At 25.4% G+C, this 24,885-nt stretch overlaps 1 protein-coding gene across 1 annotated transcript; it reads right to left on the bottom strand.

The window, feature by feature from the left end:
* Positions 1–12,571: 12,571 nt before the first annotated feature.
* LOC134831969 (nuclear RNA export factor 2) lies at positions 12,572–17,858 on the bottom strand. The gene is made up of 3 exons (XM_063845827.1): positions 17,362–17,858; positions 15,717–17,054; positions 12,572–13,747 (listed from the first exon to the last, which is right to left on the bottom strand). Exons 1-3 carry the CDS (start codon positions 17,759–17,761, stop codon positions 12,600–12,602), a joined length of 2,886 nt encoding a protein of 961 aa, XP_063701897.1. The 5' UTR covers positions 17,762–17,858; the 3' UTR covers positions 12,572–12,599.
* Between the last annotated feature and the right edge of the window lie 7,027 nt (positions 17,859–24,885).

The raw sequence follows: 24,885 nt of genomic DNA, 5'->3' as shown, positions 1-24,885 counted from the left end.
ACTTTTTTCTCTATTACTTTTGCTCGAAAAAACAACAAAAAATTAGAAAAAAATGTCCAGTGGGACAAAGATAAGGTCCTCAAAATTTTTCATGAAGATTTTTCAAAATTTTTATTGTTAAAAAAAAAAATCAAAATCTCCACGTAAAAATTTGAGGGCCTTATTTTTAAGACCCCAGGGCCTTCAAAAATGTTATTTTGTATCACTGGAAATTTTTTTTCTAATTTTTTTGTTGTTTTTTTCGAACAAAACTAATAGAAAAAAAATAAATTTTAAAAATTACGAAAACTTTATTTAAAGGGTCTTAATTTTAGATTTTGAGGGTCAGAAAAATTCCAAAACTTCCCATAATTTTTTTTGTTTTCTGTTCCTAGTAAAAAAAAGTAAATAGGTTACGTACTCTGAATTTCCACAAAATTTCAGTAAAATTTAATTATTATTTGGCGCCAAGGAAACAACTAATTTTCAGTAATTATAAATACCAAAAATAATCAAACATCACATAAGATTAAAGTGCATCCGTTCATTTTAATATCAACCATGTCAAGTTTGATTTAGACCATCTTACAAATGTGGTTGAGTATGTAGGTCGTCGTGGAAAATGCAAATTAATTAAATGTGGCATTCGTCTATTTGTTAAATGGTCCGTCAAAGAAATGCCAAAATGTTCAGTCATAATTTGCATGCCAAAGCTTCAAATGATAATATTTCGTAAGATATTGAATTTTGGAAATGTAACTTGATGATTGATTTATTGCAGGAATTCGGGTTCTTTGTCAGTATCTGTTTAGTGTTTGAATTGAATTAATTTTTGTTGAAATCAATTTTTTGTGGAAATAGCCATCTAAGATAAGCTATCGATATTACGATCGATTATAATCGATTAGAGACAAAACTGAATGAAAAAAGAACTTTAACAGTTTATATTATCCCAAGGGAGAATCCAGAGGGCTATCAGCAGACCACGAAGGAGGGGGGGGGGGTGCAAATCTATATAAAATCACCTTTTTTGTTAAATTTTGTGTCATTTTTGTGATTTTTAGTGCTTTTTAAGCTTCAAAGGGGGGTGCAATTGCCTTCTTGCCCCCCTCTGGATCCGCTTACTGATGTTCCTACATTTCTTTAAGGGTTCGTTAAGGGCGAAAAAAGGGGCAGTTTAACCCTAGACTTAGTCCCTCTGGAATAACTCTTTCTTAAAGGGTTAAATTGACCTCTTAAAGGGTTAACTTAACTTCCTTATAATTCTTTCAAAATTCCTCAAATTTTTTCCTAGAAATTTTCAATAAGAGAAAAATATATCGATTTAATCTTTATTGCAACATTTTTCATCCACTTGATATCCCATAAAAGTAAACCACTCGTCAACCTTTTTTTTTATTTTACAACAACAACAACATCAAAGGTCATTTCACAAGTCATAACAATAATAACGATTACATAACCATAGTGTGTGGTTCATGAACCTCAATTTACGACATCGTCGTTTTTTGCTGTAGTTGTTGTTGTTATGTTATTAAAAAAGGAGGCAAATAAATTTTTAACCTTTCCACCATAACTAACACATAGTTGCTGCTTAACAACATATCCATCGCTTATTTGTCGTACCTTGTACGCTAAATTACGGAGGGATATTATTTTACGGAGGTACACTCTTTTAATTTGTGTTATTTGTGTGCCCTCTTGTTCATTTGCTCTCTCTCTCTCACTTGGCTTACGTTATTAATAATGTTGTGTTGAAAAGAAAAACTTTTAAGGTTAATTTTGAAGCTCTCGTCCTGAAATAACTCGCATCAAATATGGGGCATACCAGATATAAATTCATAAATACATGGCTGGCTGGCTGCTGAAAAGACTGAAAGTGATTTATATTAATTACATTTTATTATTATCATATTTCTTGTATAATATTTTATGACTCTCCGTGCTCAGTTCAACATACATAATTACTCTACGGATTGAAGAGGATTGAAATTGAGTCATTTCTGAGGTAATTTTTTTTTTAAAAAGGGAATTAACTGGATCTCTTTTGATATACATAATGAGAAACCATTAGGCTTTTTTCCACAATAAGTCAAATGGTTTTTCATTCTGTGAGTAAGAAATCAATCTGACTTCTTTTAGAATTGATTTTCCAGCATTCTGAGAAAGTCTGAAAATCCTTAAAGAGGTTAATTTAATGTCATATGAAGTCATTATTTCCTTCGTTCATTCGAGGATAATTTAATCTCTTTTGAACTTCTAAAAACAGAGATCAAAAAAGGGATTAAATTAACTTCTGTATATTGTATATTTGCTAAATTTGTCAAAGCTGAAGATGATCAACTCTAAAATACATCAAATTGACCCCTATTTACCATATATATTGCCTTTATACATATATCCTTTATAGGGGTCAATTTACCTTGATTTGACCTATATTTGAGTTGATCATTTTTAGCCTCGAAAATTGAGAGAGTCCGAAAATTCCTTAAAAAGTTCATTTAATGTCAAAGTAGGTTAATATACCCCTGATCAATTAAAGGTTTTCTTAATTCCTTTTGAACTTTTAAAAAGAGTGTTTTATATTTTACTTCTTATAATAAAACCATGAGGTTTGGACTTCATAAAATTTTTATTTCACGACTTCACTCGGATGAGACTAGGATGACGACTAACTTGCTAGATGCCTTCCTTGCTATCTTCTTATCTTCATTACTTTCTGTGTTCTTACTAACCACTACTAACAACATTCTTTCTTTATTCCTACTATATTCCTATACTCTACAAAGAGAGATTCAAAAGAGATTAAATCTCTTATGGGTTTATATGTACCTTCTAGGAGATTAAATGAACTTCTTATGAATTTTTGGATTCTCTCGAATAATTCTCTTAATTTATCGAAGCTTGAGATAATCAACTCTAAAAGAGGTCAGATCCTTTGGAGGTCAAATTAACTTTTAAGAAATCCAATTACTCCTCTTTTTCAAAATTAGAAGGTGTAAAATAAACTCCTTTTCGATCCGTAGAGCACCCAGCTATGAGAGCATTATTTGGTTTATTTTCTGATCCTTTTCAGTGTGTGTTTATTTCAAAATATTTTACCTCACTTTGAAAACTGCTCCCGGCCACATACATTTTTGGAAAATTTGATACGCCCGTACATGTTTTTGTTCTTTGCCAGAGCATTATATTATTACTAATAAATAGTTCGGAGCATCCTTGTAAAGTTGTTGTATAAATAAAAACGACCATCGAAAATTACATTCAAACCAAAAAGTGAGAAGAACGATAGCATGGAGCGGTAATCAAAACTTGTTAATATAATAGAGCTTTTGTTCAAATGAACGGACAAATTTTAACAGGATGCGTGCTAAAATAAATGACAAACATTCTCTAGGTCTTTGTAAAAATTTAAAAAAAATTGTACTCAAATAAACGCCAATTATGAACTTTACATCGAAGTTGCGACGAAACTTATTAACGACGTATTAATAATAATAGAAAATGGAGGTAAAGTTTTGTGTAACATAATAATAATAAATAATGAGGAATAATGTTCCTTTATGCAAACTCTTTCCTCGATATTATCATAATTAATTAAATAGACACACGCTGCCGCCGAACCGCGTTGTTGCCGTCTTTTTTACAGCAGACTCAAGTTTTGCATCGATAATTATTCATTATTTTAATTTACAAAAGTTCAAGAATTTCTCGTTCAAAAGTTATTATTATCTTGCCAGAGAGAGAGCGGGGAATGTTACACATGTTCTTATGGCGATGATGATGTTAAGTAATATTAATAATAATGAAGATGTTTCGTTAACATAATTTATTGTTATGTTTTTTTGTGTATTTTTTTTTTCTTTTCATGCTTTCAAATGTGTTTAGAAGGATCCAAAAATTTTACATAAAAGGGAAATAGACACTTTTGTTGAGAAAATTTAAGGATAGAATTTCGCTCAGTGGTTAATTTAAGGTAAATTTTATGAAAATTTTGGGAAAGTTGAGTTATTGAAAGAAATAGATAAAATTTATAAAGCATTGAAGAATGAACAAAAAAATATTAAATGCATCAAAAAAATTTTTTTTATGAATTTTAAAAAAAATTAAATTAAATGTATAAATTGATTTTCTGTTGACTTTTTATTAAAAGAAGGCTTTTTTCAAATAAATAAATATTTTTATTTAATAATTATTTAATTAATCAAATTTATTAAAATTTAGATTTTAAATTATAATTTTATTTAATTTATTAATTTAAATTAAAAATTTATTTAAATTTATAATTTTATTTTATTTAATTTAATAAATTTTGAGTACTTTTTATTTTCAAAATCCTTAATTAAGAATTAGTTTAAAAGCTAAAACTTTTTAAATTTATGTGTGTATATCTTCAAAAAAAAAATAAAATATGAAATTACATTAATTAATTAAAATATTTCAAATAAATGAAAAAAAAAATATAAATTATTTTTTTTAAGAATATTTTCTTTCTGGTTTAAAATTAAAAAAAAAACTCTTAATAATAATTTTAAATATTTTTTAAAAAATGGTGCATTCCATTCTAAAAAATACCGAAATCCCGGATTTTAAATTTACCTATAAAAGTACAGATCTTATTATCCTATCTTGATGTCCATCCAAAAATAAGAAACTTTTGCTAAGACAACATTTATTTCCGACTAATTTTAAAAATTTTTATCAATGGATCAAAATTTTTTAAAAACGCAAAAAAATCACATTTTTGGATTTTCTGACCAAACAGTTCGTTTCCAACCATATGTTCCATGGCAAAAATTTATGTACTCGAGATGACAAACAATCCTGGTGAACAAAAATTTTAAAATAATAAACTTGAAATTTTGCTAACGGATTTTTCGATAAAAATTTTTTAAAACTATCATAAAATTTTTAAAAATAAAGGTAAAAAAATTTCGCCAAAGCAAAAATTTCTTCTTTTTTGATGGACATCACGATAAACTATTCAGTTTTTCATTTCTATAACTGTTTTATGAAGAAATCGGTAAAAATCAAAACCGTGATTTTGGTATTTTTTAGAATGGAATGCACCAAATATATTTTTTTTAAAATTTCTTTTTGATACTTTAAATTTTCCTAAAATAAGTAAATTTTTAATGTAAAATTAACTTCTAAATCTTTCAATTCTAAACTACAAAAAAAAACTTTCAAAACAACAAACATTTCCACGAAATTTAATCAAATTAACGCTAAACGTCTAAAACCGTAATTTCTTTGTTGTTTATCATTGCCACCGCCATTCGAAAACTCATTAAGTTAGGTGAGCTTGGGGCCTTGAACGATTTTCTCAATTTCCCTCGAGCGAAACAAAAACCTGTGCGAGTAAATTCATTGCGAAAACACAGACGAGATTAATTTCAATGGATTTTAGCGCTGCCGAATTCCACTTGCAAAAAGACAAACAATCCGTCCTACATACGCTTCAGCGACATCAAAAGACGCCAGTAATGTATGCCACCAAAAACAGACAAACAAAGCGACTCTGATAGTTAACTCACTCCTTCCACGTCTGTTTGCCGAAAATTAACGCACACACAAAGATTTGCAATGCAAACAGATAAATTCATCGAAATAAGATTATCCATCACATTTCGCAAACGTGTACGTATCGAAGTCGCATGACAAGCAAACACGAGAATGAAATTGCAAACATACAAAATTTAACAAATGAAGCCAGAAAATCAGAGGAAGTGCTCGTTAGGTACGTATTTCTGTGTTCGTTGATTTTTAATAGGGATCATAATTTTTTACTTTAATAATTTTTTAATTTTATAATCATTTTTTTTCAAATAGAGAAAAAAATAATCAAAGATTTTTTAAAGAAATTTTTTTTTTGTAAAAAATACAAAAAATATTTTAAGGTAAAATTTTCCAAACTTTATTAATTTTTATAAATTTATTTTTATTGTCTTTTTTAAATTTTTATTAAATTAAATTAATTTTAAAATTAATTATTTTTTTTAAATATTTTTTTTTTTATTTTTTAAATTTTATTAAATTAAAATCAAAATTTAAAAAAACATAAAAAAATAATAAAAATTAATAAAAAAAATAAATCAAATTTTAAAAACCACAAAAACTAAAAAAATAAAAAATCACAAAAACTGAAAAAAAATATATATAAATGTTCATTTATCAATTTTTTTTTCTTAAAATTTTTAAATTAAAAAAAAAATTCTTGACTCATTTTTTTAAATTAACTACTAAATTAAATAATTTTTAACTAAATTTGTTCAATTTAAATTTTTAACTTCCCAAGAAAATCAATTATTTAAATTAATTTTTTTTCGTGAACCCTAATATACAGCGCAAATACATTAGTACACCTCGCAAGGTAGTTTAATATTTTAAAATAAATTTTCCTTTAATTACTCACCTGAATCAATTCAAATCAAACACGAGTTCTACAAAATTGCCATGCACAGCATTTAAAATGTGCAGGTTTATTCTTCAATTAAATATGGACTAAATTTCAGCTGCAATATATTTGTCTATTTGCCTCACCACACACTCTGCACTTATGTCGGCAAATATCGGCTCTAATTTTCACAATGAATGCATATTCAATATAAATTTTATAATAAACAGTAATTAACACACACTCTGGGTAAAATTTAACTGTGTCACTTGCAATTCAATTTAATTGACAAATTTACGAAAAATTTTTATTTCAACGGGAATTTTTTTTATTTTTATCGTTCTTTGAAGTCACGTTTTATGTGCTTGCTTTCCAACACCTTCTTTTTTTTCGTGATTTTCTTTCTTTATTTTTCTAAAAGTGTGAATTTAATTGTGATTTGTGTTATCTTGAATCACATAATTTGCACGTTTCATCTCTCCTTCTCTTTCTTTAACAGTTTAATTAGTGGAAATCACGATAAATGTTCTTTATTATTGTATTTAATTCATTTTTTTTATTATTATTTTTCTGTTTATTTTTTTTTTCTTTTGTGGATTGTTTACGTGAATTTTACGTGTTTCGGTGTTCTTTTGCAGTTTATGTTTTTCTTTCTGTTTTTTTGGTTGTTATCAAGGATTTCGAGCTGAATAAAACAAAAAAGGAAATTTAATATGAAACTTTATCAAGTTGCGTTGTTCAAGATTTTTTTTTATTATTGACAAACAAAAAAGTGTTTGATGAGGAGTTTTTTAGTAGATTAGTTTTAATTAAAAGTGCAGTTTTTGCACGGAAAAGTTTTGCTTATTGAAAGAAGATGTTTAAAGTAAATATTTAAAATAAAAAAAAGTTTTTTTTTTCTACCGGTTAAATGAAGAAATTTTTAACATATTTTTTTTTCAAGGGTTTTCATGAAATTAATTAATTCGCAATAATTTACGGTAGTTGTTTTTTGACCAAATTTGACAAATTTTGAGGATTTTGAGTATCTTTGATTATCTCCATTAAAAATATTAATTATTATGAACTCATTTATTATCAGAGAACAAAACAAGAATCACTTGAAGTAGGTCAGTTTGGTTCATTTGTGTTAAATATTTAAGGCAAGTGCAATTTCAAAAATTGTTTCACATGTCCACCCACCTAACTTTTTCCGAAAATCCAAGGAGGGAATAATAGAATAATGATAAAAATAAAAAATACGAAAAATATAAAAATTATGAAAGCTATTTTTGATATTTTGCAATTTTTTAATTAAATAATTTTAAAAAATTAATTAATTTAATTTTAAAATTAAATTTCAAAAAAGTCGTTTTTTTTTAAAAAATTTTTGTTTTTCAATTGTTAAAATAAAAATAAAATGTCTATAAAAAAATTGAAATAATAACTTTTAAATATTGAAAAAGATATAAATTATATTAATAAAGGTAATAAATGAAACATTTTTTGAAATTGTACTTGCCTAAATTATTAAATAAATTAAATAAATTAATAAATAAATTATTAAATAAACTATTAAAATAAATTATTAATTAAAATTAAATTAATTATCAAAAAAAAAATGATGAAAAAATGAAATAAAATTTTTATGAAAAAATTATTTATTTTTTTATTTACTAAAAATTAAAAAAAAATTATTTAAATTAATTTTTAATTTATATTTTTCTTTTAAATTAATACTTTTAATTTTTTTTATTTAAATAAATAATTAAAAACAATTAATAAAACAATTATTATTTATTATTAAATTTAAAAAATTATTAATTTTATTTTTTTTTAAATTTATTTTTGACTTTTAAAATCGTTAATTTTGCCTGAAAATTAATTATTTTATGTTTGGATTTTGACAGCTAACTATGAAGTAACAGACTATCAATTTCACATATTTCTATCGCTTTTGTTTAAATTTTTAACAAATTGACAATTTCCAAAAATTTCTGATTTTTTAATTAATATCCCGTCATAACATTACCAAATTACCCGAAACTGCCATTGAAACATCAAATTAAATTCTTTTCATGCGGTCTCACATTTCCGACATGATGTAACAAAAAAAAATGACAGTTTTTCTTTTCATTTTAAATTTTACATCGAAAAAAGTAACCCACATAAAAAAAACCATCATCATTGCTATTATTCCCGTCCTTGTCAATATTTTTTTTATCATCGTTTTCCATTTCATAAAAAAATTACCTTTTCAGCCGCACTGCTTATTATTTTAATAAAAAAAAATCCACGAGAAAAAATCTTCTATTAATTTCAATATTCTCTGATGTGGTTTTAAATTTTACTATCACTTTTTTCTCATTATACGAGTTTTTTTTCCTTTCTTCACTCTTTTTCTTTCTTTTTAGTGATGTCTGTCGCACAACATTTACTTTACAAAAAGAGACGACGAAGCGACACTCGCATTTATAATAAAATTAAGTAAGATGAAAGTTCGTCGTCAATACACCAAGGAGGACGATGCGACGTGGATTTTCTTCGCTATTTTTTTTTCGCAACGTGAAAACGAGTCTTGTCACTGAATATTTTTATACGTATAAAAAGCTGTATGGCTTTTTTGATATTCCTCGAGAGTATTTTTGCACTTAATTTGCCACAAACGCTTGATATTTATTATTAAAGGTTGTCACACAATAACGTGGCGCGCGGTTGAACGTGGCATGAAGACGACGATGACAACGACGTTTTCTTAAGGTAAACGTGTAAATATATGTGCACCTTGTTACTACTTCTCGAGTTGTTGTCTCTTCGTCTTTTTTTGTATTTTCGTGTTTATCTTTTTTTTCTTGCTTCGCGGTATTTTTTTCTCTTGAACCACTAAAGGGAAAAATAATTTTTCATGAACAAATTTTCTGCACGTTTCTTGTGTTGTTTATTTTTTCCTTTAATTTTTTTTTGTTTTATTTTTTTCTGTCACTGATGAATTTTTTTTTGCACTAATTTTTTATTTAAAATAATTTATTTATTTTTTTTTTATTATTTATTTTTAAAAATATTCACATTCCCAACACAATTTATTTGTTTGTTCATGTCCAGTCGTGCTATGACAAATAAACCTAATATTTCATTTTATCCGCTTAAAGGAAAGAACTTCAGTCGCAATATATATTCAGAACATTTCTCGTTTTATTCCCAAAACGGCAATGAACATGATAATGATACTTTTATAATGCTCTCTGCTGGTTGCTGCTTCTCTTGTCTATCCAAATGCACACGCAAATGTATAAATTTGTCCTTTTTTTATTTATCTCGTCGTAGAGAAATTCACAATTTATGAAATAATCGCATGTGTCTTACTCCAAAAAATAAATAAATTTTAATATTCAAAACTCGTATGTGAACTCTTTCCTTAAAACTTGAATTTTTTGTAGTTTATTTTTTTTTTAAATAAATGTTGAATGTTTCCTTAACACAAAATTTATTTTTCGGACTTGTGGCTTTTAAATTTTTTTTTTAAATAATTTTTCACACACAATTTTCTGTGTTAAATATTTTTTTTGCCTTATTTTTGGTGAGTTCTCATGAGAAAAAAATTTTTATTTTCCTTTTTATTTTCGCATCCGTACACTTGGACGGTTTGTATTCAACTGATACAAATTTTCAAGTGAGTTCCATCTTTCTATGTTTACGATTTTTATTTTTCAACATCATCGTAGCAGCAGCAGCACGACAGCCGTACGGATGTTTCGTGAACATGATCATGAGCATCTGCCTGTAGCTACGTGATGCTGTTTCTACGCACGCACAAGGAGAGAAAACCGTATCCAGAAGCTGCAGCACAGTAGAAACTTACGAGTTAACTGTTACAACGGAAAATTTTTGTTATACACTGTGCCGATGGTTACCGTAACAGGACCGGCTTTAGTCGAGTACGGAGCCCGAACATGTGATGTTGTGATATTTACTTCCTGCACCTGCGAACGTGAGTACTGCTTCCGTGCATGCTCAGTGTTACTGTTTACGAGGCACGACGACGACGACGACCAACGGGAGAGTATAACATAAAGCATGAACAAGCGTGGAACGATTCTTAACGAGTGACGAAGGAAAAACTGTTGATTCCGTAGGGCTGTTGGGTGCGTGTATGGATGTTACATTCGGGTTCGTGTGGAAAATGTATGCCAGTAATGATGGTTATCAATGATTACATGTAGGGAATGTAGGACGGTTGGGTGCGATTTTTGTATGGTGACGTCATGAAATTGTCATTTTCAATGGGATTCATGATTGTTGGTAGAAGGAGAAATGTTATACTACGGATAACTCATGACAAAAGTGATGATTATGAAATGAAATAGAAAAAAAAGCTTTAGAAGAAATTTTCAACAAAAGATTGATAAAAATTTTCTATGAAATTATTTAAAATAAAATTTATTAAAAATTATTTTGAAAAAATTAGAAAATTTTTGAATTGATAATTTTCGCGTAAAAATACTCAAATAAATTTCACTTGAATTAGATTCTTATCAAAATTCTCACGGTTGCTATAAAATTACAAAATCACAAGAAAAATATAAATCTAGTTATTTGCTACTTACCAAGAGGGAGAGTTTCCTTTGAAAATTGATAGCTGAAAATCAGTAGCAAGGAAAATCAACAACGACGGCATCTGTTGGATGGAAGGTAAAAGAAAATTTAGTAGCGAATATCGTGAAAATTTGTTTTATAGCAAAGGGGAAATTTTTCTTCCAATAATTTACAAAGAGGGGTTTCAAAAGGATGAAAGTATTGTCATCGTCTAAAATTTTTGAATAAATAAATTTTAAATAATTTAAATTAAGAGCTTCAAATTTTAAAAAAAAATTTTTAAGAGAAAATCAAGGAAAAAATTGTGAAAATTTATTTTCATAAAAATGAAAAAATTAGAAAAATGAAAAGCAATTTTTATTTAAATTTTGTTAAAAATTTAAATCTAATTTTTAATTTTCAAAAAAAAATTTTTAAATTTTTTTTTAATTAAAAATATTTTTTTTGACCATGATTTTAAAAAAAAATTAATAAAATTTTGAAGCTTTTTGAAATAATTTTATTTTTATGAAAAATCTTTGAATTAATTTTAAAAAATGTATTTAAGACCTCATTAATTTTTCTAAAAGCTGTGCATTAATATCATAAAAATTTTCATTTATAATTTTTTTTATTGAAAATTATTAATTTGTTTTATTTAATTAACAAAATCATTTTAAAATTGAATTTAATTGAATAAAGAAATATTTAATATTAGACGAATAAATTAATATTTTCATTTTTTGTAATTTTTTTACGTTTGTAGATTATAATAAATAAATTTTTTAATTAAAAAAAATATTTCAAAATTTTTTTAAGGCCGCTCCAAATGAAACTCAATAGTTTTGTCCAAAATTTTTGAAACAAAAATGGGGCAAGAAAAATAAAAAATTTTGAAATACTTTTTTCCATACTAAATGCCAATTGTTTTTTTAAATTTTGATCGTTTTTCAATTTTATTGTTGTTTTGAGTTTTTTTACATTGATATTTGTATAGGTATTAAAAATTTAAAAACATGGAAATTAAAATTGAAAAAAAAAAAATATCTTAAAAATAACTGTCAAATTTTTTCGAAAAAAAAAATTAAACAATTTTTATGACAATTATTACCATTTTCATTTTTTTAAAGAAAATTTAATGTCGGAATACGATTTTAAATACAAAAATTACTAAAAATTGAAAAATTTTCTTGAAAATTTCTTGAAAAATTATAAAAATACACCAAAAATCGGTAACTTTTGATGAAATTTTTAATTTTTTTTTATTTTGCCCCATTGAATTTTCGAATTTAAAATGGGGCATCGGACAAAACTATTGAGTTTCATTTGGAGCGGCCTAATTTAAAAAAAAAATTTGGTCACGTGACTTACCAAATTTGATTTATTTAAACTTCAATAGAGACGTCTTATTAAAGCAAATTTTTTAATGTAATTTTTATTGAAATTTAAAAATTACAATATTTCATTATTATTTGTCTAAGATTTTTTTAAAATATTTTCTTAAATTATTTTCAAACGCAAATATCTCAATTTGAAAAAATACGTTATTTTTATCAAAGAACTTCATAGAGCCAAAAATGGTCATTTTGCGACTTTAAAAGCAAAAAAGTAAAAATACATGTAAAATTAGAAAAACTCTTTATTTTTATTAAATTTCAATTGAAGAAAGTGATCAAAATTTCACAAAAGCATTTTCCGGTATTTTACTGTCTTCCAATAATTTGACGAAAAGTGTCAATCCCAACTTGAAATTCCAATTTGCGTCTTCCAAAAAGCGCGTGCACCATTTTCTATTCAAACTCGTCATTTTCTGAAAGACCACAATCAAATTTTCTTTCTCACTTTCCTTCATTTCCTCGTTCATTTCGTCATCTCGCGGCATTTCTTCCACAGCACTAATTTTCTCGAGCGTACTGACATTTCGCACGAGCAGCAAATCATTTTGAATTTTAAACTGCTGCGAAACGCCACAAACTCCCATGCCATTGCCGCACGAACGAAGCGTAAAAGTCCTCGTAAAATGAATGAAAAATTCATCTTCCAAAAATTGCATCGGTTTGTCCTTGAAAATGCCATCGACCGTTATGACGCTGAAATTTTTCGTGTGAATCGGACAATCGATGCAAAAAGTCAGGAAATTGTGTTCCGTCGAGTGCAAGTCGATAATTGTCTTGATAATTTCATCCGGGCCCACAAAGACGTTCCGCATCGATTGATCCAAATTCACCAATCGAATGATATTTCGTGCCTTGCTCGTGTATTTCGACATTCGGGACACCTCCTTGCTGCGATTTACGTCAAAATTGCAACTCAACGTGAAAATTGCCTTATCCAAATAAAGTTCCTTCAACAAGTCCTTTTGATTCGAGTCGTACAACGTGAAATAATGCTGAACGAACGCTTCAACGAAGGAATATGCCTCCGGCTTGCAGAGATAATTTTGGCGTCCCAACAAAATCCGATCGGAAGTCACAGAAGCGCCATCCAAGGTCTTCAATTCGGGAAAATACTGCTTTGCATTTTTGATGTAGGCGAAAAGCGAGCAATTGCACAGGGGATTTCCCTCGAGAATCACTTGCGAAACTTTGCAGGGCTGCGGAATGCCACAAAGACGTTCAAAGGTCTCGATTTGGTTGTTGCGCAAATTGAGATATTCGAGTTTCGGGAACCAGCAAAGAGGGAACATGCCGGCGCAGGAGGTGATTCCGTTGTTGCTTAAGTTGATGCCGGTACAGTGAGTACTGACTTTGCGTGAGGCAAAGAGAATTATTTGGGAGACGACTCGGGGGGATGACATGTCGATCACAACGTTGCTGAAAACTGTAAGAAAAATAAAATAAATTCATTAGAAAAAATTCTAAAAAAAAACAAGTTTTTGTTCTTAAACCTTAAATTTTTAAAAATTTACACATTTTACACATGGAAAAATACGAAAATATTAATTATTAATTATTTAAAAAAAAATATAAATTTAATTTTTATAAAACATCTGACATTTTAATTTTTTAAAGAATTTACAAGTTTTGATCAAAAATTAAAAATTTCTGAAAAGTTTGAATTTTTAAAATATTTCTTAAAAATTTAGAAAAAAAGACTTTTTGCACAAAAAAAAAAGAATAAAAATATTTAAAAATTATTTATATTTTGTTTAAAAACTATTTTTTATAAGGCCGCTCCAAATAAAAATCAAAAATAAAGTCCAAAATTTTTTAAAATAAAATGGGGGAGGGCAAAATAAAAAAAATTTTTTTGAAAGACTATTTTCATACCAAATGGCAAAATTTTAATAAATTAAAATAAATTTTAAAATAATTTTTTTGAGCGTTAAATAATATTTTTTGATGTTTTTTTACTATTTACTTTGAAATTTGCTTATTTAAAATAGATTTCAGAATATTTCATATTAAAAATTAAAGAAAAAAATTTCATAAAAAAAACTGTCAAAAAATTTTGAAAAAAAAAATTAATAATTTTATGAAAAATATTTTTAGAGAAAAAATTTATGATAAAATATGATTTTCAAAACAAAAATTAGAAAAAATTGAAAATTTTTCAAAAATTTTTTGGAAATTTTCTTGAAAGATTATGAAAATACACCCAAAAACAGTAATTTTTGGTTAAATTTTTCGACTTTTTAAGTGGGGCATCGGGCTTTATTTTTGATTTTCATTTGGAGCGGCCTAAAATGTCTTTTTTAAATAAAAAAAATATATAATAAAAATTTAGATTCAATTTTTCAGAATTATTTTTTTTTGTTTTAAATATTTTTCAATTGAGGAATAAGTTAGTAATAAGAAGATAAATTTTTAATTTTAAAAATAAAAAAATAATAATTTTTGTTAAAAAATGTATAAAATCTTAAAATTTTTTAAAATGTATAAAAATAATTAAAATCCAAAACATTTGTGATAAACAACTGATAATTTTTAATAAAATTTTTACTAAAGATTTTAAATTAAATTCAAATAAAAAAAAAATTAAATTAGTCAAAAAATAAATTTGATTTTTTTTAAATGTCTTACTTATATGAATTAAAAAAAATAAATTTAGAAAAAAATAAATTCTTCAGCTCAAAATTTTAAATATAATTTTAAACATATGTATAAATTTAAATTATTTTAAAAATATTTATAAAAAATTTATAAAGATAATTTTTTAAATAAAATTTTGATTATAAATTTTAAAAATTAAAAATTCAAATTTAAATAAGGCGAATAAATTTAATATTTTCATTTTTTGTCCCATGAGGCTTTTCACGAGGGGGGGCAAATAAAAAAATAAATGTTTTTGAATTTTTTGTTAGTAATTTTTTAACGTTTATAGACGTTAAACATTGATTTTTAATATTTATTAAATTTTAGTTTATAATTTTTTGAAAATTTGAGCTTAAAAATGAAGAAAAATCAAACAAAATCTAACAAAGTAAAAACTTAAAAAAAAAATTTTTGGTCACGTGACTTTCAAAAAATTGTTTTTCAAAATTTTACTATAAAATGGTTTAATGAAGCGAATTTCTTTTGGGTTTTTGTATGATTTTACAGTAAATAGTTATTTTTCATGATTTTTTAATATAAAAATTTCAAAAGGTGTCAAAAATATTTGTATTTTATATTTAATTTTTATTTTCCCCCTGAATTTTTTCGACAAAATCGGAGGGAGAGAGACAAAAAATAGATATATTAAATTTATTCGCCTAAGAAAAAAATTAAATACATTAATCAATATATTTTTAAATTTTAAATTAAATTTAAAATAAAAAAAAATAATTAAAATAATAATTTTTACTCACTTTCCCTATCAGCCAAGCCACTAAGATTCAAAATTTTGTTGTTCAAGCTCTCCAAACAAGTTCTTTGAATTTTCTCCAGCACATCCACTTGCCCAATCTTATAAGGCGACACATTCATAGTCAACATCAACTGCAACGGAGCTTCATTCATCGTCGATTTAATGAACAATTTATTCCGCACAAGAATTTCCAACGCCTCAAAATTATTGTGGACATAAAATTCGTCGTAAGTTTCCATCGTGGAGTAGTAACAAGGCCACAAATCGTTATTTTCCACGAGCGCCAAGAGTTTTGAGACAACTTGCTTCTTACTGTATTGCCCTTGATGGAAAACTGTGACTCTATGCCAGTAAGAAGAATTTCGGTAGCGTTGCTTAAAAACCGCATTGACCGCATTAAAGTCGTCATTGGCGGTTATTTGATCGCCATCCAGCATAATATCGAGAGTCATGTCATCGCCCGGCAACAAACCCGGTTCCAGCTTTGGACGAATCAGCAGTTCGAGTCCATCGAGGATTTTGAGAGTTGGCAACATTCGTTTGATTCGCTCTTGTAACATGGTTATTTCATCTTTTTCCACGAAAGGATTTCCCGCGACGTCCAAATGAGTTAAATTTAATTTTTCCAAGTGTTTAAGTTCAATGAAACTTTCGAGGTGATTGTTACGAAGATCTAAATACTCAAGTTTGGGAAATCTCTCCAAATAACGGAACGAATCGAGATTTCTGAGGCCACAATTCACGAATTTCATGCCTTTGATGAATTTCGACTGTTCGTGATCGATCAGGGCTTTAAAAACAGTCACTAAATGCGTTTTATTGGCAAACGAGATGCAAACTTCCGAAAATGCGGGATTTTTCTCGAACCCTTCCAAGTTGACGCAATAATTACTGCCATGCAACGTCGCATTTTGCAGCAATTCCGAGCAAACGAGAATAATTTGCGCCTTTGGATGGACCTGCCCGTGACAAATTTTAGCGGCGCCCAGTTGAACGCTGATACAAACCTCCGTGTCGCGAATTTGCAGCTTCAGATTGTTCTTAAAAAGGGTTTCGATGCCGGCAGAATCAGAACTTGTCAGTAAAAAGACGTCGTGAAGGTCGTATTGCCGATATCCGATGGGAAAAATTTCGTCACGTGGAATTAAGGTGAAAAGTGCCGCCAAGATTTCTTTTTTCGTGAATTTTCCATTGTGATGGATGACGAATTGGTGCCACGAGTCGCAGCTTTTCATCAATTGTCGGTCAAAATCGGTCTTTCCGGGTTCGTAGATTTTTTTGCTGAACGTGTCTAAGTAGATTGTTGTGCCGACGTTCATGTGAATGACTTTGGGAAGTGCTGTGAATGAAAAAAATGTTTTTTTTTGTTAAAAAGTAACGAAAAATCATAAAATTTAAACAAAATAACGTAAAATTTTAACGAATTTTAATTTTTTTTAAATTTTTTATAAATTTTTTCTTTAATTTTTACAAAATTTTCGAATTTTATTTGAAAAACTGCAATTTTTGATAAAAACTTTTTAAAATTTTTACGAATTTTGAACAAAAATACGAATTTTGGGCTTCACGAATGTTTTTTTTTAATTTTTTTTTTGTAAAATTCACAATAAAATCTCGAAAAAAATAGTTTTAATTGATAAACTCACCAATAAAATTAAAATTAACTGGAATTCTTTCCTGTTGCAAGAGGTTTGGTTTCATCTGTCCTTCCAACATCGGGCTCGGCACATTTTGATTCAGATTTCGACTCACGTTTGGATGTTCAAATGGCAAATTGACGCGATTTGCCGGATTTTGTGGCATATTTTGCTCGACAGGACGAACAGTTCCCGCAATTTTCGCCTGTTTCAGTTTTTGTCGCACTTTCTTCGGCAAACGATATTTTCTCTTCTTTTTACCGACAGCTGCAGGAACAGAATTTGGGTTATTTGCAATGGCAATGGGAGCACCGGCAGATCCACCAACAACAGCAACTAAATTCGATGCGTTTGAAGTGTGACCCTTTTGTGCGTTAAAATTTTGTTGTTGATTAAAGCCGCCAAACATTACCAGCTTTGTGAACAATTTTAAAGTGGAAAATTGAAGGAATGTGGTAGAAAATTGATTAAATAGCTTTAAAATGCTCTCAAGTTCTCTTTTGTTGTTATTTTGATTTTTATTAATTCACAGCTGATGAGTTTGACAGCCGGTGTAAGCAAATGACAAGTGTAAGCAGTTTTTGTTTTGTAAGCGATATTCATTTGAAAAATTCTGAAAGCAGAAATCGTGAAAAATTAACAGTCGTTGAGATGATTTTCATGTTTGTTTAGTTGAAATTTTTTTATAAAAATAATATTAGCCAAAAATGTTTTTATTTCTCAGGATTCTTTGTCAAAATATAATTTTTGAAAATTGCATCTGAACTATAAGGTTTATTTAAAGAATATTAAATATCGGATTATTTATAATCAGACCTCAAATAACAGATTTTTACCTAAACTGTGAAAATAATAAATTGACATTGACATAAAAATAATAATTTAAAAATTAATTTTATATTAAATTAAAAAACAAAACAATAAAGTTTTTTTTTAATAAAAAAAATCTAGAATATAAATTTTTGAAGATATATTGTAAAAAAAATGATAACTTTAAATAAATATTATTATTATTTAAAATAACTTTAATTAAATAATTATGTGGCGGACAAAATTAATTTTTTCTATATTATATGTATATAATATGCATATAAATCGTATATTATATGCATATCATATGTATATAATTTACATATAATTTATATATAAAAATTTTTTTATTCGAAATATCAAAAATTTGATCTTAAATTGAAGTTGAAATTGCATAAATTGAACAAAAACACTCTTATTAAGTTATTTTTCATCGATTAATGGTAAAATTTTGAATTTTTAGTATAAAAAAAAAATTATATAAAAATTATATGCATATTATATGCATATTATATGCATATATATATTATATGCATATAATATACAAATAATATACAAATTATATACAAATTATATGCATATTATATACGAATTAAATACATATTATATGCATAAATATACATATAATATTTTAATTGTGTCCGCCACATTAATATTAATTATAAATAAAAAATCTTTTATATAAATTTATTAATTATGAATTTAATTAATTAATCAATTAGAATACCAATTTTTGAAGATATATTTATTGTTTTATTTTAAATTATTAAAATTATAAGTAATTATTTAGTATTACTTTTGTTCTTTTAACATTCGTTCAATTTTAAAATACTATTAATCAGCCTAAGGGTAAATCCGCCACTGATTAGAATAAATAATTGAGAAAAAAATTGAAAAAAAAACATTCGATAAAAATAAAAAATAATATATGTATTTATATTGTTAAGGAATTAATATAATTATTTTAAATAATTTCCGGAAATGTTTAGAGCTTTTAAGGTTTATCAATTCATGACTATTTTTTTTTAATTTTTGTATTTTTTTCAAAAATGTTTAAACTTTTTTATTTAATGGCTTTAGTTAAATTTAAATATTTTTTTCTTTAAAACTTGATTTTTTTATTCACCTTCTAATTTTTTAAGTCTCAATTTAAACTTTAATTAATACTAAAAATTAATTCAAATTTATAAAAATATTTTTTATTTTTTTTTATAATTTTAAATATAATAATGCCTATTATTTTTATTTAATATTTTTTATTGTAAAACTATGTATTCATCTCAATTTCCATAATTATTATTTTCTCAACTATTATTATATTTTTAAAAAATTTTGTATATTCACGATGTATTTATCAATCATTTCAAATTTTAACTTAAAAAATGCTCAACATTATTTTTTTTAACTTATATATCACAAAATTTTTCGAAAACCACTATTGAACAAAATCAACACTTTTTCCCCATTAATTTGTCACTTTGGCACCCAAAAACATCGTCCTATATTGTTAACACTACCAATTAATTAAATTTCAAAGTTTCGACAAGAACAATTCCGGAGATGTCATGTACTTGTTCTGTTCATGTCGAACAAAAAATTAACAACTCTGAGAATTTATTTTGTATCTCGAGACAATAAATCTTAATTGAGTCAAAGTTTCTTCCACGTGCCGCGTCAAGTGTCGCCCAAAAGTGTGTTCGATGTTAATCAGCAACTTTTTAACATGGGTCAACCCCTTATCCGGTTCGATTCTTGTTTTATGACATCATTAATTATTATTACGTATTTGTTGAGCATTTGTGGTTGCTGCACTTCGTCAAAAAAAAAAGTTGGTCATTGAAATTTAATTAGTTGTCATTAATTTCGTTTTCCCTTGTAGAATTGAAGAAACGCCATGACCTCGAAATATTTTCCATCTCATTTAAATTCCAATTATTTGCTGCATTGATTCACACGCGCATTTACAATGCAAACAATTTAAAATGAAATTACGAATAAATAACACCGAAAAATCGTAAACATAATTTTTTTCGCCTCATAAAGTTCGCGCGCACTATAAAATGACAAATAAATACGTTTGTTTGAAAAATCTGTGTAATTATCGTCATTTTCGGCGAAAAGCAATTACCAAATTACGATGCAAATATTTGTTTTTAATAACATTTTCAGTTTTGCGGTTTGTGGTGCGAAAAATACAAACAAATTAAAATGTCTGAGAAATTCCCATCTAATGACAAAATTCAAAATAATTTAATGCCAGGAGCGACACTTTGCCCCAAAAAAAAAATCTATTTTCGGTCCTTGATTGCTTGTCAAGCCGGTCATGATGATGGCACTTCAGGCAAAAACGAAAAAAAAATGTAATCATTTTTTTTTGGGATGTTAATCATAGTTTGGATGACAAAAAAGTAGCTGAGTCAAAGTTCGTCTCATCTCAAAGACAAAAAAAAAAAAAATCCCGTAAATTGAATTACCTTCGTCACTTTTCATCTGAATGACTTTTGCGTCGACACATACTTGATTAAATATTACCTGAACGAATAAAATTTTTGGGCTGGACAAGTCAATCACGTTTCATCACCCAACAGCGATCGATAATTTGTAAAAAAAAAAATCAACGAACTCCAGAAGAGAGGAAATCGAATGATCCATGAATACACACGGAATGAAGGATGTCTAAATTAACCCTTTTATTATTTTTCGTTTCCTTCAACTATGCATGATTGGGTTTTTCCTTTGCATTTTTTCTTTTGACTTTTTTTTTTATTTATTTTCAGATTTCAGACGAACATTTGTATTTTTATGCAAATTTAATTTTTTTTTTACTGGATCACGAATCAACATATTTTTTTCGGATATTTTATTTCGTTTCAAGTCTGAATTGTTTCTTCAACTTTTTTGAAGGAAACACAAAAAAAAACATGAAATATAATGACATGCAAAAAAAGGAGTGAAGATAAATTATTTGATGAAAATTGTTGAAAAATTGTGGTTGAAAAAAATGAAATAGACGTAAATTTATTCGATTTTTTTTTTGTGTTAAATCAAGACAAATTTTTTTGAGGAAAAAAATAAAATAAATTATGTAGGTAATATTAAATCTGAGTTTTCAAGGACAAGGTCACATTCCATGAACAGCTGTTTTTTTAAATAATGATTTTTTTTTCGTGAAAAAAATATTTAAAATGAAATAATTTTTTTTTAAATAAAATTAATAAAAAATTAAATAAATTAAAAAATAAAATAAAAAAATAATTTAAATATAAAAAATTCCAACAAAAAAAAATAATTAATTTTTAATATTATTTTATTTAAACATTTTATTGTCTGATTATTTAATATTTGATTTGAAAAAAATATTTTTTTTTTTAAATTTTTTTCCTGTATATATTTTAATTGCAATATTTTATTTTAACTAATTTTTTTTTAAATTATTTTAATTTAGTTAAATTAATTTTTATTTTTTTTTTTTTTTGCATTAAATTTTATTAATTTATTTTTTTGTCTTTGAGTATTTCCTGATCATCGCACCATCGTGTTAAAAATTGAAATTTTTATTTTCTTTTGGTTTTTACTCCAATTGAGAGGTTCATGCCACTGTTGGTCCCATTAAAATTGAAGTAGAAAAATTTTAAATTAATGGAAAAAAATTAATTTGATAATAATTTAATTTTCTATAAAAAAATAAAGCAAAATATTCTAATAAAAATTATTTTAAATTATTTATTTGTGTAAAAATATATAAAAAAAATCAATTTATTTATTTAATTAAATTTTTATTTAAATTAAATCAAAAAAAAATAAATTAATTAAATCAAAAATTTTTAATCTTAAAAAAAATTTTTATTAAAAAAATTAATTATTTTTTTATCTAAAATCCAATAAAATCTAATTAAATGGTCTAAAATAGTTATTTTATCATTATAAAATATTTATAAAAAAATTAAATTAATTTTTTTAAATATTTGCTAAAATTAACCATCTGAGCTTTAATAAATATTTTTTTATATTAAAATAAGAATATTTTCCAATAAAAAATATTAATTATTCAAAGAAAATATAAATTTAACATATTCACAAGAAGTCTCTAATTTCATTAGATATGACTTCTCATTAAAACATTTAACACTCAAAATATGTTGATTATTATCACAAAACACACAAAAACCTCATTTAACCCAACATTTTATCCTAAATTTAATCAACAGTTTTTGTAAGTCTCACTCAAAAGTTTATACGATAAAACCACAAAACCGTTTCTTCCATACAAAAACTTATGAAAACTTTTTTCAGCTTAAATTAGCACAACAAAAATTAATTCAAAATTTAATAAAATTGACCTTTATCACCCAAACAACAAAACACCCTTTGACATCATAACAAGTATTTACGCCGTAAAAAAATTTCCATACATCCCACGAAAAAAAAGATAATTTGATCATTTTTGACACCAAAACAACGTAAATTTATTCAACAACCAAAAAAAAGTTGACATTGATTGAAAATTTGAGGGAGATCCTTAATTTTTCTATTATTAAAAAAATTAATAAATTATTCCCTCGTCATAATTTTGATGAAGACAGAAACATGTGTCTCATTAAATTCTAATTTTATGTTAATTAAAATTAATTTATTCACTAACCACTTTTGATAAAAATAAAAAAAAATCCTTAGAGAGCAAAAAAAAAAACTTTTCTCATATAATAAAAAGTTACAACTTTTTTGCATCATGTCATAAATTTATTTATGGTTATGCATGAAAACTCATTTAAAACTTTCTTAATTGATTTTATTTTATTGCATTCATTGCATTTTTTAATTTGGTCACACAAACACACAAATTACAAATTTATCGACAAACGACAAACCGAAAAGAAAACTTTTTTTTTTGGCAATTTTGCAATTTTTATGAGTTTTTAATGATTTACAGCCTCATTTACCTGACTTTTCAATAAATTTACTTGGTTTGTGTTGGTTTCGGGCACAGAAAAAATTCCAATATGCTCCTCGTCTGCGTTAGTTTTTATAATAAAAGTCATAAATGTGAATTTTATTATATTGAAAATTTCAGTGTTATGTCACATGAGAAATATATGGGCAATAAATTTTTATTTTATATTGTCATAGAGAAAAAAAATCGTCTGAAAGAGAGATTCTGAGATGATTTGATTTTCTGACCGAATAGAGAGATGCACTTTGTGTGACGATGCAACGGAGACAACGAGACAATATAATAATAATAATGCTTGTCTCTGATAAATGAAAAATGACAAACAATATTGTCTGTGTGAAAATAATAATAATAATAGCAACAACACGAGGAAATGGATTGACCCACATACAAGGCTTTTTGATGTTGTTCGACGCAAATAAAAAAAAAGACCGGAGGCGGGTAATTTTTCATCCATGCACAAAGGGTAATTTTTTATGTGGTTGGGTAAAGTGTTAGTTTGATGTGGATTTTTTTTTTAAATTTTAAATTATCACAGGTTGAGTTTTTAAAAGTTATTAAAGTTGTAATTTTTCAATGGAAATTAGAAAAAAATATTTATTTTTTTTAAAGCTGGTGAGCGACAGTTTTACTTTTGAATATTTTTTTTAACATAAAATTTTTTTTTAATGTTAATATTCATTAATTTTATTTTAAAAAATATTATTTGTTTTAATATTATTATTTTTGAATTTAAAAAATTTTTAATAAATATTTTTTTTGTTTAAAAAAATGGCAATTTTTAAAAATTTATTTTATTTTATTTTATTTATTTATTATAATAAGCAATTAACAAAGCTCTGTCAACACCCCTGAAATTCAATCCCCATAACAACATATTTTTTAATGTGTAAAAATTAAAGTTATTAAACGCATTAAAGATTTTTTTTAATTTAATAAAATGCTTCAGGTGAAATATTTTCAATCAGGTGAAATGTAATTTATTTGATGAGTTTTCCAATAAATATTTTTGTATTGTTTGGATTTCACCAAACTTTTTATATACATATAACAAAAAAATATTTTTGCGCTTTTTGATATTCGCAAAGATCGAGTTTTATTTAAGCTAAAATATTCATCGGTATATTAAAATTAATTAGGTATTTAATTTTTAATATTTTAATTTTTTTTTTAATTATTTCATTTTTATTTCATTAAATTTTTATTTTATTTTGTTTTTAATTTTTTAATTGAAAAATAAAAATTTTTTTATTTAAAATTTATGAAAATTTTAAATTATTTTTGATTGAAAAAAAAATTGATAAATAATAAAAATTTTATTTGAAAAATTTGGAAACTTGAGATTTTAGGTACAAAAAAGATTGAATTAAATTTTTTTTTTTTGAAAAAAATTATTTCATTAAATGAATAAAAAATTATTAAATAAATTTTAAAATTAAAAAAGTAAATTAAATGGACATTTCTGAGGAAAATATTTTTTTTTCGTGGTCAAAAATAAAATTTATTAATTTTTGGTTGGCTTAAAAAATTCAAATTTTTAAGAGTTAATTTTTGAATTTTGTATCAATTTTAAATCAAATTTTTATTTAATTTTTAGTAATTTGCTTTTTTGCAGACCAAAAATTAAATAAAAATTTGATTCAAAATTGATACAAAAATTGATACAAAAAAATTAACTCTTAAAAATTTGAATATTTTTAGCCAACCAAAAATTAATAAATTTTATTTTTGACCACGAAAAAAAAATATTTTCCTCAGAAATGTCCATTTAA

This window comes from Culicoides brevitarsis, chromosome 1 (genome assembly GCF_036172545.1).
Source record: "Culicoides brevitarsis isolate CSIRO-B50_1 chromosome 1, AGI_CSIRO_Cbre_v1, whole genome shotgun sequence".
NCBI lineage: Eukaryota > Metazoa > Arthropoda > Insecta > Diptera > Ceratopogonidae > Culicoides > Culicoides brevitarsis.
This window is presented reverse-complemented; position numbering and strand designations above follow the sequence as displayed.

Bases quoted from the DNA above. Each gene is read 5' to 3' on its own strand.
- LOC134831969 (XM_063845827.1), bottom strand. From the start codon at position 17,761: ATGTTTGGCGGCTTTAATCAACAACAAAATTTTAACGCACAAAAGGGT. The intron at 17,055-17,361 runs GTGAGTTTATCA...TTTCATTCACAG, and splicing joins AGTTAATTTTAATTTTATTG to CACTTCCCAAAGTCATTCAC. The intron at 13,748-15,716 runs GTGAGTAAAAAT...TTTTTCTTACAG, and splicing joins TGGCTTGGCTGATAGGGAAA to TTTTCAGCAACGTTGTGATC.